The following is a 19,182-nucleotide window of genomic DNA, read 5'->3' as shown; positions in this document are numbered from 1 at the left end:
CTTACTGCTTGTTTTCCTCCGGTCTGTAAAATCTTGCAGATGCCGTTAGGAGCACCGGAGGACACAGAGGCACATGATTTTGTTCAGGTTACCTGTCTCCTGTGTGCTATGTTTGGATAACCATTGTTCATCTCATGTGGAGGAAGGAAGGAACATAGAAATGGAATTAGGAGCATTGAATGGACAGGAAGGAAATAAGGAGGGAAAGATTTTTCTTTTCTATTTGTTAGTGGCCTTCTGGAGCTGGAACACAAAATAATTTCACTACACGTTGTACTGTGTATGGTTGTGTACAGGTATGTGATAAATAAACGTGATTTGATTTAATAGACAGCAAGGAAATAAAGAAGAAAGGAAGGAAGGAATGGAGGGGGGTGGAAATGGATTAAAGAGTATTAGAGGATAGGAAGGAAATAAGGTAGGAGTCATGAAAGAAGAGAGGATATGAAGGAAAAGAATATGGACCAACAGGACGGCTGGAAAGAAAAGTAGGCTTAAAGATAATAAGGAAAAGGAAAGTACATAAAGAAGTAAAACTTGAAATGGGAACAGAGGACAAAGGAAAAAAAATGAGTTGATGGAAAGGAAGGAAATGGGTAAGGAAATGAGGGAAGGAATGGATAAGAGGAGAAGTAACAGAGAGGATAAAAACATGGAGGACAAGAAGGAACAAAGGATGAAAGACAACACAAAGGGGAATGAGGTATGCAATGAATAAATAAATAAAGGAAGAAACAGAGTGAGTTAAGAGGAGAAAAAGAAGGGGGGGAGGACAGAGGGGAGGAAGAAAAGACAAAAGGGAATAAGGCAAGAGATAAGAAAAAGATGGCTGAAAGAGATAAGGAAGGAGGAGGCAAGTAAGGACGGTGGGAAGGAAGAAAATGACAGAAATGGTGTGAGACACAGAGGAAAGCAAGGAAGACAGGAAGGATGAAATGGTTTAAAGATAATAGGATAGTAATAACAACAACATTTAGCATTTCTCCACCAGAATTATAATACTGGAGGTGGGATGAAACTTTTCAGAAAACAATTGATTTATAATAATTGTTAAGAATAAGAAAGAAAATACAATTTTTAAAATTCATGTGGCCCTAGCTGAAAGGGAAGAATGAAGAAATGAAAAGAACAAGAAACAAGAGAGAAAGTAAGAAGCCTACATTATTTACTCCAACAATGATATGAAATGCAGAAGCAGCTATACTCACCTCATCATTCAGCTGTTTCCTCGACTCAGTAGTTCTCTAAATATTGGGCTGCTTTTTGCTCTTGATGCTGGATTTGGGTTCGCTGGTATAAAGTCAGTGATGTCCAACTTCTGCTTTGTTGTAAATGATGTGATGTTGTTGAGGACGCAGCTTTTAAATGCTCTCACTGAAGTCGAAGCAAAGCGAAGAGGCGGGGCATTTGCAGGTAAAGTCTTGTGATCAGTCTTAATGCACCTTGACCTCTCGTTTTCCAGGAAAGTAAACCTGCAGCCATATCTGAATAAACTAAAAAATGACTCATCAAATTTTGTGATTATGTTTTTTCTGACATTGAAAGTTAAAAACAGTTTTTTTTCTTCTTGAAGAACACATTTTTATGTATTATCTATTTTTATTGAGGTTTTCATAACAAACTTATTAATAAAATGGTCAGTCTCTGAAGCTAATAGGCAGTAGACAATACCATCAAATTATTATGCAAGTAAATAAAAAAATAGTAGCCTAATTAAACAGAAATGAAAATATGTTACAGTAATTACAATATACATAAATCTTAAAGGTCACATGGGATACTACACTTTATAATTCTTATTCCAATTGACCCCCCCCCCTCCCCCTTTCTAAACTCCATGAAGCTCCAGATATAAACTACCAGCTTTCCTTTAGTAATGTAAGTTTTTCCATAGCAATACATGCTGATCCTTAATAGCCTATATATTTATTTATTAAAGCTATTCCTCTCTTAGTTTGTAAAGGAGACACACGTCTATTAGTGCAAGGCCACTCTTCTTAGTGATCAAATCACTTGGATGAATATCCAGGACGCACAACTTTGGCCAACAAGTGATTTTCAGTTTTGTTATCTGGTTAACCTCCCACGTTTATTAAGTCTCGTGTTCTGTCTTCACCTTGACTTTCGTTTTCTAGGAATGGAAACCTACAGCCACATATGAAGAAACTAAACCATGACTCATAAAATGTTGTCATAATATTTGCCTCTTAAGTTGATTTATGGTTTTAGCAGAAATCAGAAACTATTAAACTTAGGAACTTCAAATTTGGTATGATGGTTGACAGTGTGGTCTAGTTGTGCCTTTTGGGAGTTAGAAGTCCATGGAAGCGTATTCCGCATATGAAGAAACTAAACCATGACTCATAAATGTCATAATACTTGCTCTGAAGTTGATTTATGGTTAGACACAGTTTTTTATTATTATTGAAGATATAATAACCTATAGATGCCACACTGAGTGAAATATTCAAACCCAAGAAACCTCATTTTTTATGGCTTGCACTTTCTCATCAAATAGAAATGTTATGATGTCATGTGCATCATCTTAAACACATTTATAGAGTATATGTATATGTACACTTTGAGCAGCGGCCATCTGCAGTGTCCATGAAGAGCTGTGACAGTGGTTGGAGACGGAGAGACACCTGCATTATCAAGTCAAGTTCAACTTTATTGTAATTTTTACACATACAAAGTACACGGTTTAAAACGAAATGTCGTTGCTCACGGACCAAGGTGCAAACACAGACATACAAAAACAGTCACAAACATAGAACATAACACAGTGAAACAAAGTGCAAAGTGTAATAATTATGACGCTCAGCTGCCTCCCACTGGTGTCACCTGGTTACTGTTTGGTTATCACCTCTCACACTGACATAAAAACATTTTTATGTTTTCACTTGTTCACCTGTCACTTTGGACATACTGTCATGCATTCTGTTTAATCTTTTCATTTCATTAGACGTATTCTTTTAATCGTTAAAAGTTTATTTTTAAGTTTATTTTATTCTAATTTAATTTATTTTAATCTACTGTTTATTCTTACATACACCTGCGTTGTAAAATGGCAAATAAATGAACCTTGTAACATTGTAAATGAGTTACATTTGAGAAACTCAACAGCAATTTACGTTTACGTAAACTGCGCAGTTTACGTAAAGCACGTAGGACGGAACATTTCCTGCGTATGTTGCTGTAGTTAGCAATGGCGGAGCTCAGAGAGACAGACGCTGCTCAGCTACACCAGGAGGACGGTCGATATCAAACGTAAGTAAACTGCACCCGTTTGTCGTTTAAAACGCTATTTTTGGGACCGTAAAGTGGAGAATAAAATATAGTTCAGTCATCATCAGAGCTGTGCGGTGAATTCACGGAGAATTTGAGTTTGTAACGGCTTAACTAAACGAGGGCCTCACCACGGAGCTCCGCCATGGGACCTAAATAGTCAACAATAACAGCGACAAAAAGCGCTTGGGCTAATGTTAGCTGATCAGTTGTCGTTAGCAGTCACCTACAGCAGTGTAGCTCTTCGCAAAGGCTTTATTAGAGTGGAGGATTTGGGTTGTACTACAGTTTTGGATGACACGGTCTCATCACGGAGCTGCACTACGGGACCGCGCAGTTTGGACATCAACTGCCCCTTTATTAACGGTTTATTAACGGCTAAATGTCCACGGAGCCGTTGGCCCAAAGACGTTGGTTTGATTTTCAGAATAAAAGAAACTGTCTTTAGTTAAAGGTCAGCTGATGGCAGGATTTAGACATGATGAGGAGATGCTGTTTGTGAACAACTGTTGTGTTAACATATACAGCCCTAGCAGATATATAGCCTATATATTATAACAATACAGAGGTCATGACTTACATAAACTTTAGTTTAAGACTAGTCTTGGCCTTTGACTGGTGTTAGATTGTCAGGTTACACTTGTCTAATTAAGCCTGTTGCATAAATATTAAAGGTCTTGTTTTATGACATTTTATGTAGACGAATATTTAAAATGAATAATATATATCCACAGAGCTTTTAGAAAGGTGACTCAGTGTGAGGGAGTAAAGTTAGTCCACCTCTCTGCCTGAGCCGGAGGTGAGAGCTTGTTGCTATGGCGATTACTTTTAGCTCATTTTTAGCTAACTATTTCACCATTAATTTAAGCTAAATTTTAGTTAACGTTAACTATTTCAACTGTTTATTCACTACTTTTAGCTAAATTTTAGCGAACTATCTGAACTGTTAATCATTTAAAGGGACTGTTTGCAACTTCTTACACGTATAAATCAGCCCGGGTCGGTGTCCCGTGCGCGCTCGTCTGTGTCTACGCTGTTCAGACTCAGACTCCAACTCAAACTACACGGAAGCACCAAAACCACAAAGTTATATCTAGTGAAGCCCGTCTTGCAAAACAGTGTTGGCCGAGGTCGTAGGACGCGGGGGGAAAAGACCGTAGCTTTGGTCTCCAGAGCCGGAGTGTCTGCTGCTCCTCTGCCTGCCTTCACTCACACAGCGCGCTCGTTCTCGCACAAGCGCGAGCCCGACGCTGACTTTCGTTGACTTAACGGCCACAGGTGACGCTGTTAACAAGCATTTCTGATTCTTACAAACAGTCCCTTTAACTTGTCTTTATTTCCTCCCATACTTGGCGTGGTGCCCGTGTTGTCTGGAGGTGTCACTGTCACTGTTGCTGTTGCATCCGCCTTTTTTTCTCCTATGTGAAGTGTCTTATTTCACCCTTAATGCATTGCGTGACAAACTATCACTCACAGTAGGGAGTAGGATGATTTTGGACACGGCCTATTTGTCACTCATAAAAGCTTTATGAAACAATTTCTCAATGTTTTTCACATTTTATATATTAATTTAAATGTTAAAAGAGGGCCATGGCTGTTATTGATGATACAGAGGTCATGTCCTCAATATCATTTCTGTAAATTTGTTGGTTTTAACATCAGCGTTTAAATTCATTGGCCTACACACAAATCACACATGGTGGATTGTAAAGACTGATTATGGTATTTTTTTTGGTCTCAATTGCTTTAACTATGACTGTTTTTAGGCAAAAAAAACATACAAACACAAGATTTCGATTATCAGTTATGCTGGTTTTGCACATTACCGTATCGCTACCTTTTGTACTACCCTCATTCCCACTAAACCGGTCTCCCTAGGTATGTATGTGTATTTAAAGTATTTTTATATAAGTAAATGTATGTATTCATTAATTTTATTTAATTTTATTCTATTCTAATGTAAATATTTGTATATATATTTTCTATGTGTGTGTGGGGTAAAGGGGCTGCAACTTACATTTCATTGTGCAATCCTGTGTTGACAAAATGACAAATAAATGAACCTTGTAATTGGTATGTCTCCACCAGAATTATATATTCATAGCACTATGGAGAAGGCTTTAACAGCAAAACATTTACAGTAAATAATATAAATCAATTGAATGAATACATTTATGTGAAAATGATGAACTCGGTGAACCTCAGTATTAATAATATTGTGGCTTACAGCCATGTGTTAAAACTAGCTGTAAATTAGAGGCTGTTATTGGTGTTTTTAAAGCCTCTGCAATGCCAGGAATGTAATTCTTGTGAATACTAAATCCCTATATTAAATGTTTGTTTCTAAAAACATACTCTAGTTTTCATGATTTTTTGACGTTTTGTAGATGAAACAATTACTTAACCAATTAATCAATAAATCATCAGTTGCCGGCCACACTATCTCAGATGAGTGTACCTGGATTTTTCCAACTCCAACTTTAAAAAGGGGGAGGATATAAACTGGTTTTGAAAAGAGTCCAGTGAGCGAAAACGGGAATCTCCTCAAACAAGTCAAGCTGAACTAACTAGTTCTTCTGTTTTTTTTGTAAACAGCTTTTATTGAAACCATGTAGGTGGTGCATTCAGTGAAATAATCAATAATCACATTTTGTTTTCCTTTCCTGTCTGTCTGTGAAGGTGGAGATGGTGAAGATGCACCATCAGCTGGCAACCAAGCTGCAGAACAGGCAGTGAAGACTGAAGCTGCTGCAGAAAGCGATGCCAAACCCTCAACCACAACTACTGGTGATTTAATAAAAGCTGTTTCTGTGTACTGATCGGTTGACATCAGTGATGGCTTCATACCATCTGTATTCACTGACTTTAAGGAGGAAACTTTAAAGGGATAGTTCGGCTGTTTTGAAGTGTGGTTGTATGAGGTACTTCTCCATAATCAGTGTATTACCTACAATAGATGACAGTCGGCACGCCCCCAGTTTGGAGAAACAGACAGGAGCACCGGCACCGGAGCAAAGCATTACAGTGCTGTGGACGGGGACGGCAGAAACACGTATTTTAGCCACCTAAAAGAAAGGCTCACTTAAAAAATATATATCTGTTTAAGTATATGCTATATTTAGAATATTTTCTGATGGCGAACTGAACTGAAAGTGAAACGTATCTATACTGTTTTTGTCATCAGAGCCTGCTAGCTTTGGAGTAATACACTGACAATGCATAGGTACCTCATACAACCCCACTTCAAAACGCCCAAAGTATCCCTTTAATGACATGGACTAAAACTTAACAGATAAATGTTTTCTGACTTTACAGAAAGACTTAAAGTATTATCCTTTTCTACAAACAGAAAGACACATTTCCATCCAAACTAAACTGGAGGGCCTCGAGGGGCTGGTTGACCTCAATGGTGGTAAGTTCAGTTCTGCAGTAAATCTTCAACATCCCTCTCTTTTCTTCGATTTTTCTTATTTTGATAAAATAAATCATATGACATAGAAGTGGAATTAGAGGACATATTGACTTATTTTTTTAATGCAAAAATGCTAAAAATTTAACTTCTCAGTTGGTAATTTTGACGGCTTTTTATGTCTTATGTGATATTAAACAAAATATCTTTGAATTTTTGAGTGTCTGTCGGACAAAATGAGATATTTAAGATGTCATGTTTGCCATTTTCTGACATTTAAATATATATTTTTTACATTTTATAGAGCAAACAATCAATAAAAGTAATCTGCAAATGAATGGATAATGAATATAATTGGTAGTTGCAGCCCTGCTTATTGATTTCTGTGTTTCCACTCATCAGCGGGTCGTAAGTCGTGTCCCCTGTGTCCTGAGGAGAAGTTTAAAGCCTGCTACAGCCACAAGCTCCGCCGACACCTGCAGAACCTCCACTGGAAAGTCTATGTAGAGTTTGAAGGTAGGAATGTGATAGTTACACACTGATGTTGGGTGATCAGGTCTGGCTCTCAGTCGGCGTTCCAGTTCATCTCAAAGGTGTTGGACGGGGTTGAGGTCAAGGGCTCTGTGCAGACCAGTCAAATTCTTCCCCACCAAACTGGGAAAACTTGTTCTTTATGGAGCTGACTTTGTGCACGGGGACATTGTTATGTTGAAACAGGAAAGAGACAAACTGTTGACACAAATTTGGAAGAGCACTGTTTGTCCAAAGGCTTTGTACATTTTCTGTTAAAAAAAATAAATAATTAACAACACCTGTATCCAGCAAGCACTGTCAGTGGCAGTTTGTGTTGAATTAATGACGGTCACTTCATCATTTAAATCTCTTATCAAGTAAAAACTGTGAAAGATTTATTGGATTTTCTGCTTTTAATTGTTTCACATTGTTGTTAATGGAATTCATTTGGAGGTTTTGGCTGTTTGTGAGACAAAATAAGCAGTTTCAAGACCTAACTTTGGGCATTCTCAATATTGTTTGCCATTTCTGTTGATTTAGAATAAATGTATACTGTTGGCCAAGATCCTGAGAACAGCTCAGGGGTGTCCACATACTTTTGGCCATATATGGTGTCTACACAGGTCTGGAATGTCTGAAAAAGTGAACAAAGCTAAAAAAAAAATAATGATTCCCAGAAACATATAGACATTTGTGTGACATTTGTACTGATATCTTGGTCTCAGAAAATCATTAAATCCTAATTCTTAATTGTTGACCCTTGACCTTTTAACAGGCCAGAGGATGTGCATCTGCCACCTGCCCTGCAGAAACCTGAAGCCCAGCCTCAGTGGAGATCAGGTGAGAAATTAGACACGCAAACTGTCTACAGATCAAGTTCCCTTCAGTTTGAAACAATAGAAATGCTGCGGCTTCAAGCTGCATCACCACAGATGGACTCATTCATGTCGATCACGTTATACTGTTGTGCTGCAGTGACGCTTTATTTTAAGGGTCCTGTAAGTGCTGTTTTTATGACTTTAAGTTTTTATTTTGAAATGTAACGTCAGTTTTGTAAATCAGAAGAAAGATGCAGCCTATTTCAAAAGTGAGCTTCCACCTCATCCCTTTCACATTATCAGAAAAATATGCATCCCGTAATACATTCAGTCTTTGCAGCAGCTTTTCCAAAGTCTAGAGGCTCCTCAGATGTCTTCCTAAAATGAATTTGCCGTCCAATCAGTAAAGCTGTCTGGGTCCTTCCCTTAGTCCTCCTTCCACATGACAATACCGTGAAGCAGCTGCAGTTTTTTCCTAGCTACTTTCACCCCTAAATTTAATTTCTTTCACCAATATTTTGTTTCCAGGCTTCGGGGAGACACGTGGCTCACTACCACTGTGTGGTGTGTTCTGTGACCATCGCCCGCAAGACGGACATGATCAGCCACCTGAAGCGACACGTCAACAAAGGGGAGACCGAAGCCAGCTACTCCGGGAACTCAGACGTGCCGTTTGAGGAGCCGGGTAATAAACACTGACACCATTTTCGCGGCACAACAGAAGCAGACTTTTAGTCCCCTGTTTGGCTTAAGATCCAAAAATACCAGATCCTACACTTTCCATAATGCAGCTCTATATTCCTTTTCTGGCTTTAACGCCCACATCTTTCACACTCCTCACCTCCAGTTTGTTACACAGGTTGTCTGTCTCCAGGCTCAAGCTGGTCATGTTCTCCTGCAGCTAACAAGTTCACTTAGGATGGAAGGTTTTGGGGCATTGCTTACGTCTAGCCCACAGGTTCCCAACCTAACCTGGGGGTCCCGACCCCCACTTGGGGTCACCAAAGCTTCACGGGGGGGTTGTGTAGAAAACTAAATGAAATTGATGTTTCGATTGTTATTTGGAATATAAATTAAAACTCATAGGATAAGGGCATGGTGAAGACCTGAACACAATCCATATTCACAGACCCTTCCTCTCTCTGCTAAACAGCCTCATAATGCGTTAGAAAAGTGCGCAGTTAAAAGAACCAAAGAGCTGATAGAACAATGGCCAAGCGTCAGGGAGAAGAAAACACTGAATTTGTCAAAAAAAGAGACTTCTAAGTATGAATGATTGTTAAAAGAAATACATATACATATATAATATGAAATATCCATAAAATATGTCACTAGTACGCAATGATAGGAAAGGGGTCCCTTAAGGAAAAAGGTTGGGAACCACTGATCTAGCCAATGCCATGTTGCTGCATGATATATATTAGAAACCATCAAACTTCCTAGGAAACTTTGTAGAAGAATAAATGAAAACAAGATTAATTTCACATATATGTATGCTGTGGCAATGCCCAGAACCTTCCATTCTATGAGAGCCAGCTATTAGAAGACATGTTTTGTTGCCAACCAGATCTCCATATTCCAGGTACGGCCTCAGTAGTCCTCTCTGTTGAGGCACCGCTTTGAGCTTAGAGTTGGTTAATCCCCAGAGATTCCTTTATCCTTACTGTATGTAACAAAACACAAAAAAGTAATGATCCCGTGATGATCTTTCTGTGTGATTTGAATGCGTTAACTGTGTCGGCAGCTCCGTCTGGTCAGGCGTATGAAATCATGAAAGAGCTTGGAACCAACGTCCAGCTCCTCCCGAACCACACCACCCCGCAGAAGAGCGACACCTACTTCAACCGCAAGATGAAGACCAACAGGTCGGCTCGCACACGAGACACAAGTTCTTACAAAAATATACATATGCTTTACAGATTTCTGTAAACTCAGATTATGAACATCCATTAAGCAGAGTTTGTGTCTGTGTGTGTGTGTGTGTGTGTGTGTGTGTGTGTGTGTGTGTGTGTGTGTGTGTGTGTGTGTGTGTGTATTTCAGGCAGCTGGTGTTTTGTTCGCTGGCTGTTCTGGCAGAGGAGAGAAACCCAGTCGAGTGTCTGGATGCTTTTGGAGCCACAGGTGAGACTGTGAAGATCTCCTGAAATAATAAAACAGCATTAAAATATACAGAAGTCCACTGATTTAAAAAACAAGTTAATACCACAAAACATCTCTTTTTATATCTTATTGTAAATGATTACCTTAGTTTTGGAAGATAACAAAATAAGGGCTGCTTATTTATATGAAAAAGTTGTAAAAAAACCCCAAAAAAAACACCAAACATCTGATGCCAAATAATGTGCAGTTTATCTGATGTTCCTGCAGCTTCTTGCATTTCCTGTGTCACAGTTTGGGCTGCACTTGAATCTACTGTGACACAAATCCCAGCTGGGTTTTGCAGTACTATAAACCTGTTGTGATGGGATAAATACAATGAAAAGATATACCAGCTGTTGTGAGATAACTTCATCCATTTCATCCACAAATGAACTTCTTCCAAGAGTTTAGGTAACATTTACTCGATTCTAGTGGAGGGATCTACTGTATCCAGTTTCAAATTCCTGCGAATAAGCGGAATTATTTTACCCTATCGGCTGAGGTTTGAGCTGAAACGATGGGTCGATTAGTTGATCAGAATCAGAATCAAGTTTATTGTGCCAAGTACATACATACATACATGGAATTTGACTCCGTTTTTTATGCAGCTCTCTCAGTGTGCTTACACAGAATAGAAATAACCGCTATGAACAATAATGTCCAACAATAAAATAATAATATAATAATAAAAAATAAAATATCTATATACACTTAAAGGGTTCTGGAAGTTGTAAACAATACAAATAGTGCAAAGAAATAAATACTGGATGGATATACAAGGACTGGATGATTATGTAAAGTATGTACATGTGAAGATGTATGTATACTGTATGTACAGTGAGTAGGATTTATATTGGCATTGACAGATGATATGTGCCTATCATGATCGTCATTTTTTAAGCAATTGTTTGTTTTTTTTAATCACTTGTTCCAGTTTCTCAAAAGTGAATCTTTGCTGTTTTTCTTTGTCTTCTATCTTTGGTTTTAAGACTGTAGCTCGGACCAGACTAGTAATCTGAATATGTACAGTTGTGATTTAGGACATTTTGATGGACATATATATATTTTTTTTTTTTACTATTTTCCAACCTGTTATAGAGCGAAAGAGTAATTGATTAACTGATAAAGTGAAAATAATTGTTTTGTTGCGGCCCTTGTTTAAAGAAACAAAAATCTTAAATCTGAGACTGAAAGACACGTTAAGACAAATGTTTCTCTGCAGTCAGAATTGATTATCAAGTTTAACCACATCAGAATCAGAATGAGGTTTATTATCAATTGAGTTTTCAACATACAATGACTTTGCCTTAGTGTTACGGCGCATAACGGTCACAATAAACATAGTAAGAGAAAAGGAATAAGAAACAATAACTGCAAGTCAAGAATCTTAAATATAACATAGACATTTACAGTAAAAAAATATATCAAATATATCTGTTTTGAAATGAAAAGAGATGTGCAAGAAGCAGAAAGTCTGAATTTACATAATGCCTGGGAAGTATTGTTTGAGGAAATGCTCCCAGACCTTCGCTACAACATTAAACCTCTATCTTGTGTCTGCTCTCTCTCTCTGTCTCTCTCAGGGATTATGGGCCTCCAGTGGGCGAAGCACCTTCGTAACGCCGTCAAAGTCACCATAACGGACATCAGCGACATATGCGTCAAAATGATCAAAGAGAACTGCGAGCTCAACCACATCCGCGTGGACGGAGGCTCGCGAGGCCCCCGGGGGCCCGACGGGGCAAGCAGTGAAGTGGAGGGAGCGCCCATCGCTACGGTGGAGGTCGCCAAGATGGACGCAAACGTCACTATGCACCTGTGGTCCTTCGACTACATGTAAGTAGGACGATTTTCATCAAGTTTCGTAATTGATTTAGCTTAGTGGTACTGTATATATATATATATATATATATATATACACACAACATTCCTGTTTACATTCAGTTCATTCATTTTGAATCTCAAATATTTTGTATATTATTTTATAAATGTTATATTATTGTTTGTTATTATGTTATATTTGATCCTTATATTTTAACTTTGCACTATTTTATGTCTTCTCATTTTTACTCTCGTGTTTTTTTTTTATTATACATATTTAATGAGCGTTGTTGGAGGGAGCCTGAGCTCTAAGATTTTCATTGCCGACGACTGTGTCTCTGTTATTGCTGTGCATATGACAATAGATAACTTTAAACGCAAGAGTTTTTTTTTTTATTCTGCAGAATCAAAGAAACTAATGCTTCCTAAATATTTGCAGTTAGTGGTTGAATCAGTCACTTTATCTCTTGAATCTTTCAGTCACTTGGATCCGTTCGGGACGGCAGTGAACTACCTGGACGCCGCCTTCAGAAACGTCCGGAACCTGGGCATCATCTCTGTGACGTCCACAGACACGGGCTCTCTGTACTCCAAGTCTCCCAACGTCACGCTGCGTCACTACGGCTGTCACATCGTACGCACCGAGTACTACAAAGAGCTGGCTGCACGCATGGTGGTGGCCACCGTGGCCAGGTAGGACTTCAAACCGTGATGTGTGTGTGTGTGTGTGTGTGTGTGTGTGTGTGTGTGTGTGTGTGTGTGTGTGTGTGTGTGTGTGTGTGTGTGTGTGTGTGTGTGTGTGTGTGTGTGTGTGCGTGCGTGCGTGCGTGCGTGCGTGCGTGCGTGCGTGCGTGCGTGCGTGCGTGCGTGCGTGCGTGCGTGCGTGCGTGTCCTGGTGTGATACTGGTAAGGCTGAAGGAAATGTAATTCTCCCTGTCTGTCGTAGAGCGGCGGCTCGCTGTAACAAAGGCATCGAGGTGCTGCTGGCGGTGGCGTTGGAGCATTTCGTCCTGGTGGTGGTGAGAGTCCTCAGAGGTCCCACACAGGCTGACGAGTCAGCCAAGAAGTTACGGAAACTGGTCCACTGTCAGTGGTGTGAGGAGAGACTCTTCCTCAGACTGGGAAACATGGTGGACGGTGAGTTCACCAAGAGAGCTGTCTGTTATAGTAGGCTGGTTCACACATCATGCGAGGTATGTTGATGATTAGTGGTGGGATAATAGCTGAATACATTTACTCAAATACTGTATTTAAATACAAATTTAAGGTACTTTTACTTTACTTGAGTATTTTCATTTCCAGATGTGTTGATTTTGAATGTTTGGGATGAACTGAAGGATGAAGGGTTCCTTTATGTGTTGAGAAAATGATTCTACTTCTTAAGCTAAGAAGTAGCTTAGCCAGAGAATGAGTACAGGCAGCTGCAGTAGATATAGAAAGTAAATCATGTCCTTTCTTGTGTTTCCTCCAGACACGCTGCCCTGTAACTGTCATGGAAGTCTGCCTGGAAAGACATCAGTGCAGCTTGGACCGTTATGGTAAACCCCTCAGCACCACTACTATTTCAAAAAAACTACTTCAAATCTAAATAATACATTTGGTGTCTGAATTATACTGTTTTTATCTCGGTTAAAATAGTGATTATTGAAGGAAAGAAGAAAAACATCAATATAACAGCTGATTCCAAACTTCTCAACGGTTGTGTTTGTGTGTGTCCAGGTCTGGTCCTCTGTTTAACACGGGTTTCCTGAGGAGGATGCTGTCGGCGGCGGTGAAGCACAGCATGGACGACATCCAGCCGCTCGTCAAAACTCTGATCTGCGAGTCCGACTGCACCACCCTCAAGTCTTTAGTCCACGGGCCGTCTGCTCTCACCAACCAGGGTGAAACATCCCCACCTCTCATATGTAACGTGTGTCTGATGTTTGTATGACGAAGCACCTTGTTTACAATCTTCCGTTTCCTCTCTGCAGTGGAGTGTGGAGTCGTCATCAAGACCTTACAGAGCGGAGAGGAGTCCGGTCCTGCTGAGCAGTCTGGTGAGTCACTCACAGGTTTATTGACCTATGGGTCGTGGCGCTCCACGTGTCAGTCCGTCCTTCCGTCCGTTCGCGTGTCACACTGTCATTTCCAGTGCAGAACTCGGAAAATAGATAGATAGATAGATAGATAGATAGATAGATAGATAGTAACTTTATTGATCCCGAGAGTAATTAAAGTTTCCAGCATCACAGTTCCATAGTGCAAAACATGTTATTAAAAAGGCAGAAAAAGTTAGTAGTGCAAAGTACAAAGTACAAAAAAATATACCAGATATAAAAATAGAAGGAGATGAAGAAAACTGTTAAAAGTGAATATAGTGCAGGGTAACAGCTGTGATACAGGACTATTAAAAAAGTGAATATAGTGCAGAAGAGACTTTTAAAAATGAGTATAGTGCAGGGTAACTTCAGTAGCTTATTCTATGAAAGTGCACTGTCTGCATTATTATCCGTCCTGCAGACCGTCCTCCTTTGTCCCCCCCCCTCCCTAGAGAGGTGTTGTACAGAAACTACTTCACTTAGGAACTTCAAATTTGTGATGGTGTGGTCTAGTTGTGCCATTTGGGAGTTAGAAGTTCAGGGTGCCCAAAATTTCTGAAATTTTTCCTAAAAGGGCAAAACCTTTAGCAGGGGTCAAGCAGTGAGCGAGGGTATGTGAGCCATGCTCACTTTTGCCTTGTTATTGAGGTTTTCTAAAATAACAAACATATTAATAAAATGGTCAGTCTCAGCAGCAAATAGACTACATTAGGCAATACCATCAAATTATTATACAAGTAAATAAAAAAACCTTGTAGCCTAATTAAACAGAGGTGAAAATATGTTACAGTAATTACAATATACATAAATCTTAAAGGTCACATGGGCTACTACACTTTATAATCTTATTCCAATTAACCCCCCCCCCCTTCAAAAACTCCATGAAGCTCCAGATATAAACTACCAGCTTTCCTTTAGTAATGTATGTTAGTTTTTCCATAGCAATACATGCTGATAAATCCTTAATAGCCTATATATTTATATATATTATAGCTATTCCTCTCTTAGTTTGTAAAAGAGACACACGTCTATTAGTGCAAGGCCACTCTTCTTAGTGATCAAATCACTTGGATGAATATCCAGGACACACAACGTTGGCCAACAAGTGATTTCAGTTTCCTTATCTGGTTGACCTCCCACATTTATTAAGTCTTGTGTTCTGTCTTCACCTTGACTTTTGTTTTCCAGGTATGGAAACCTACAGCCACATATGAAGAAACTAAACCAAGACTCATAAAATGTTGTCATAATATGTGCTCTTAAGTTGATTTATGGTTAGCAGAAGTTGGAAACTATTTAACTTAGGAACTTCAAATTTGGTATGATGGTTGACAGTGTGGTCTAGTTGTGCCTTTTGGGGGTTAGAAGTCCAGGGTGCCCAAAACCTTTGAAATTTTGGCCAAAAACTGTTTTTTTTTCGATTTCAATTTCGTTTCTGGAGTAGAACTCGTTCCGTTAGTTCCAAAATGGCAAAACCTTTGGCCCTACTTCAGCAGGGGTCCAGCATTGAGCGGGAGTATGTGAGCCATGCTCACTTTTGCCTAGTTATTTCTGTCTGTTGTACACATTGGGTGGATTTTGTTTTTGCTCAAAACTAGCTTGCACGTGTCTCTTTTGAGTAGAAAGATGAGATAAGATAGAACTTTATTTATTCCGATGGAAATTGTTACATCTAACTCTTGCGAGAAAGTCGTCAAGTCTGCAACACTGACAGTCTGTCTTTTCAGGTCTCCAAAACCACTCCCCAACAATTATCATTACAAACAAGCAGCAGCTTGTGGAAGACTCTGGTGACGTGAAATGAGTGCACAGGCAGAGTGCACGCAGGTACAAAGGCAGGAAGATAGCAGGCCATTATATAATTTCATTTGGGCCAATTGAGGCTTATCATTATTACAGTCCTGCGACAGCCACAGATATTGGATTTTTTTCCCCCTTTTTTTGTTTGAGCATTTGATTTATTGATTGCTGTTGGAATGTAATGAGAATTTCATCAAATATCACAAAAAATGTATTTGAACAGCACTACCAACCCTAGCTTTGACAATAACGTGCAAACCAAATATACACAATGTCCAAAAATATAAACAGGTTAAACGGTAAGGATCATACATATGTGTGAGAAGTGGCATAGCTATCTATGGCTGTATGTGTCCTTTAGGACAGACCTGTTACACTGTAGCTCTACCTCTGTCCTCTAGAGGGCAGTGCAACTCAACTGTGTCATATCCTCCACAGATAATTTACAAAGAAGATGCTCTGTGGGGAAAAAAAACTAAATTTTAATGTTTTAGTTTAAATCTTAAACTTTATTTTACCCTTAAATTTCCTCTTAAGTTTCTTTTACTCCAGAACAGCCTTTTTCCCACATTGTATGACATACTGTGTATTCTATATCTGCTCGTCCAAACACTTCCCTGAAGCTAAAAGGTGCCAAAACTTGTTTTCTAAAGTTGCAGCATCACAGCAAATGGAAATATGTTCTACACGTTTAGTTCTCTGTTCAGATCTAATTTTCAGTCTCTCTGCAGGGAAGAGGAAGACGGGAGAAGAGTCGGGGAATGTAGTGAAGAAGATGAAGTCTGATGCGTCTCTGGATCACCCGCCCTTCTACTACAGCATCCACCGCCACAGCATCAGAGGCATGAACATGCCCAAGTAAGTGACCTCTGACCTCAGCTGTTTTATAGTGTCCCACCATTTATCCATGTGTCCAGACTCAAACCAACAGTGAATGTATCTACTAACAAGTATCGTGTGTGTATCAAAGCCTGATATCTCTTCTTCCTCTGTGCCATAGAGCTCCATTAAAAACACATCAATGAGCCACACTGTTGCACTGGGTGACATGTCCTTCATCACCGTGAACACACACACTGTAGTTTATTTTGATACACCGTCCTGCTGCCACAAATACTCACTAGAGCACCAAATGTGGATTCATCCGCCACTGAAAATAGTCCCCAATAAATGCACTTTTTCCTCCTGTTTGTTTGATAAAAGCTACAGTGACCAGCTGTTTTAGGGAATTACTGAGCCTTTTTAATAAATTAAACTACATAATTGTGAAGTGTTTTTAAAGATTTACATCTTCAGTAGGAACCAATGAGCTTCTAAATATAGAACAACACCTGACTGATCCTTTAACATTCTAGAGAGAAACAAAACGTCAGGTGCTTTTTACTTTGAATACAGATATAAAACCACAGGAGCATTTTATTTATGTTTATTTTGTATTATTATTCATTTTATTTCTCTGCACAGGTTGAACAAGTTTCTTCAGTACCTGACCGAGGCCGGCTTCAGGGTGAGTCGGACTCACTTCGACCCGACGGGGGTTCGAACCGACGCCACACTGGAGCAGTTTAAATCTGTCCTCACCAAGTACAGCGTCCCCACGTACACCACCGCCACCGCCACCCAGACGAGCGTGAGCACGGAGAACACGGTGTGAGAGAAGCGAGCACCAACGAGGTCGATTCACACGAAACCTTCCACGCTTTTGAAAACAAAGTCAATGCGCTCGCCTCGTTTCTACTCCACTTGGACTGTTTCTATTCACCTAAACAAAGTTCTGACTGCACTGATATCTTAAACTGCTCTCTGTGTGGACCTGCTTTTACTAGAACAAAGTAGAAACTCTTTAATCAAACCAAAACTGATGTGGATTTTTTTTAATTTTTGATCTGCAAACCAAACTGATCCTGCAGCACAACTGAGCCCAATTTACCCACTGTTTCTCTATTTATTTCAGATTACTATTGAAAATCCATAAATTCCAAGTTTTTTTTTTCTAGCTGGTTCTATTTTTTTGTTGCTCCTGTCTTATAAAAAAAATTAATAAAATGTTTCTGCAAAGCCTGAATTTGCTGATATCTCAGGTATGTGTAATTCTTCATTGAGTCTTAGATAGACAAACGTGTACAGAAAAAACACAACATAATGCAAGTCGAGTTTATTTGTACAGCACATTTCTACAAGGCAATTCAAAGTGCTTTACATAAGATATAAAAGGCATTAAGAAAAGGGATAAAAGAAACACAAGGCAATAAAAAAAAGACAGCATATAAACACAATAAAACAAATCAGACAGAATGTAAAGTAAAGTGCAAGATGGGAACAATTAGTCCCATTTAGTTTAATTTCCTAAAATGGCAAACAGAAACCCTGATTTAAAAGAACAGAGTTTGTTTCAGATATGTGTGAGCACGCAAACTGAATGTTTAGTTTGGACTCTGGGGACAGAAAGCAGACCTGAACCCAGACCATCTGAGACCTGAACCCAGACTATCTGAGAGGTCTGAACGCTTCGTAACGGAGCTGACAAAACGTGCAAAATTATCTTTTAAATTGACATGTGTGATTCATGGCGCAATTCAAACGGGTTCAATGCCTCTTGCCGTTGACTACCATTCATATTTTTTAAATAAGGTCCCATGGTGGTCCACCCAAAATGTACCCATATATTCACAACATCCCCCTGGGTGCTCTCAGTGTCATCTAGAACTAGTCTCTCCCAGTTCATTGTCTATGGAGCAGTTCCACACGTTATACCTGATGACATCACAAATTTGAGTTTTAGCACTCTAGTTTTTGGATTTGAGAGAGTTAAAGGGACTATTTGTAACTTTCAGAATTGCTGGTTAACAGCGACACCTGTGGCTGTTAAGTCAACGAAAGTCAGCTCGCGCTTGCTCGCTCTAAATAGACATGAACGAGCATTGCTCAACACAGTGAGGCGACACACGTCAGCTAAAACCACAATATCACTCTATCTTTCAGCTGCTTGGCAGTAATGTTAGCTGACCAGACGAAGGTCTCTCCATGAATCAATGCTGATCCTAGTGTTGGCTTTACGTTATCGTCTCCCGACCGCAGCTGGAGGGAACACGGAAGACACCGGCACCCGATCGGAGACGATAACGTAACTCGCTGCGGAGCCCCGTCACTTCACAAGACACGGGAAACCTCTGTCGGTCTGGAGGAGCTGCAGCAGTTATTTCTGCACAAACGTCCACTGTACATTCACTAGATATTCTCAGAGCTAAACTAACTCTTCTGCTGTGTGGAGTGAGCGCGCAGGAATGTGAGGTGGAGCAAGAACGCGCGCGGT

General features: G+C 39.6%; 1 protein-coding gene across 1 annotated transcript; it reads left to right on the top strand.

Moving 5' to 3' along the window:
- Nucleotides 1-3,115: 3,115 nt before the first annotated feature.
- trmt1l (tRNA methyltransferase 1-like) lies at nt 3,116-17,927 on the top strand. The gene is made up of 16 exons (XM_037770907.1): nt 3,116-3,270; nt 5,968-6,075; nt 6,638-6,700; nt 7,100-7,213; nt 7,986-8,050; nt 8,557-8,713; nt 9,773-9,893; nt 10,070-10,149; nt 11,751-12,003; nt 12,469-12,681; nt 12,935-13,125; nt 13,460-13,526; nt 13,708-13,871; nt 13,962-14,027; nt 16,601-16,727; nt 17,334-17,927. Exons 5-16 carry the CDS (start codon nt 7,994-7,996, stop codon nt 17,521-17,523), a joined length of 1,686 nt encoding a protein of 561 aa, XP_037626835.1. The 5' UTR covers nt 3,116-3,270; nt 5,968-6,075; nt 6,638-6,700; nt 7,100-7,213; nt 7,986-7,993; the 3' UTR covers nt 17,524-17,927.
- Nucleotides 17,928-19,182: the final 1,255 nt, after the last annotated feature.

This window comes from Sebastes umbrosus, chromosome 5 (genome assembly GCF_015220745.1).
Source record: "Sebastes umbrosus isolate fSebUmb1 chromosome 5, fSebUmb1.pri, whole genome shotgun sequence".
NCBI classification, from domain to species: Eukaryota; Metazoa; Chordata; class Actinopteri; order Perciformes; family Sebastidae; genus Sebastes; species Sebastes umbrosus.
This window is presented reverse-complemented; position numbering and strand designations above follow the sequence as displayed.

Bases quoted from the DNA above. Each gene is read 5' to 3' on its own strand.
- trmt1l (XM_037770907.1), top strand. From the start codon at position 7,994: ATGTGCATCTGCCACCTGCCCTGCAGAAACCTGAAGCCCAGCCTCAGT. The intron at 12,682-12,934 runs GTAGGACTTCAA...TGTCTGTCGTAG, and splicing joins GTGGTGGCCACCGTGGCCAG to AGCGGCGGCTCGCTGTAACA. The intron at 14,028-16,600 runs GTGAGTCACTCA...GTCTCTCTGCAG, and splicing joins CGGTCCTGCTGAGCAGTCTG to GGAAGAGGAAGACGGGAGAA.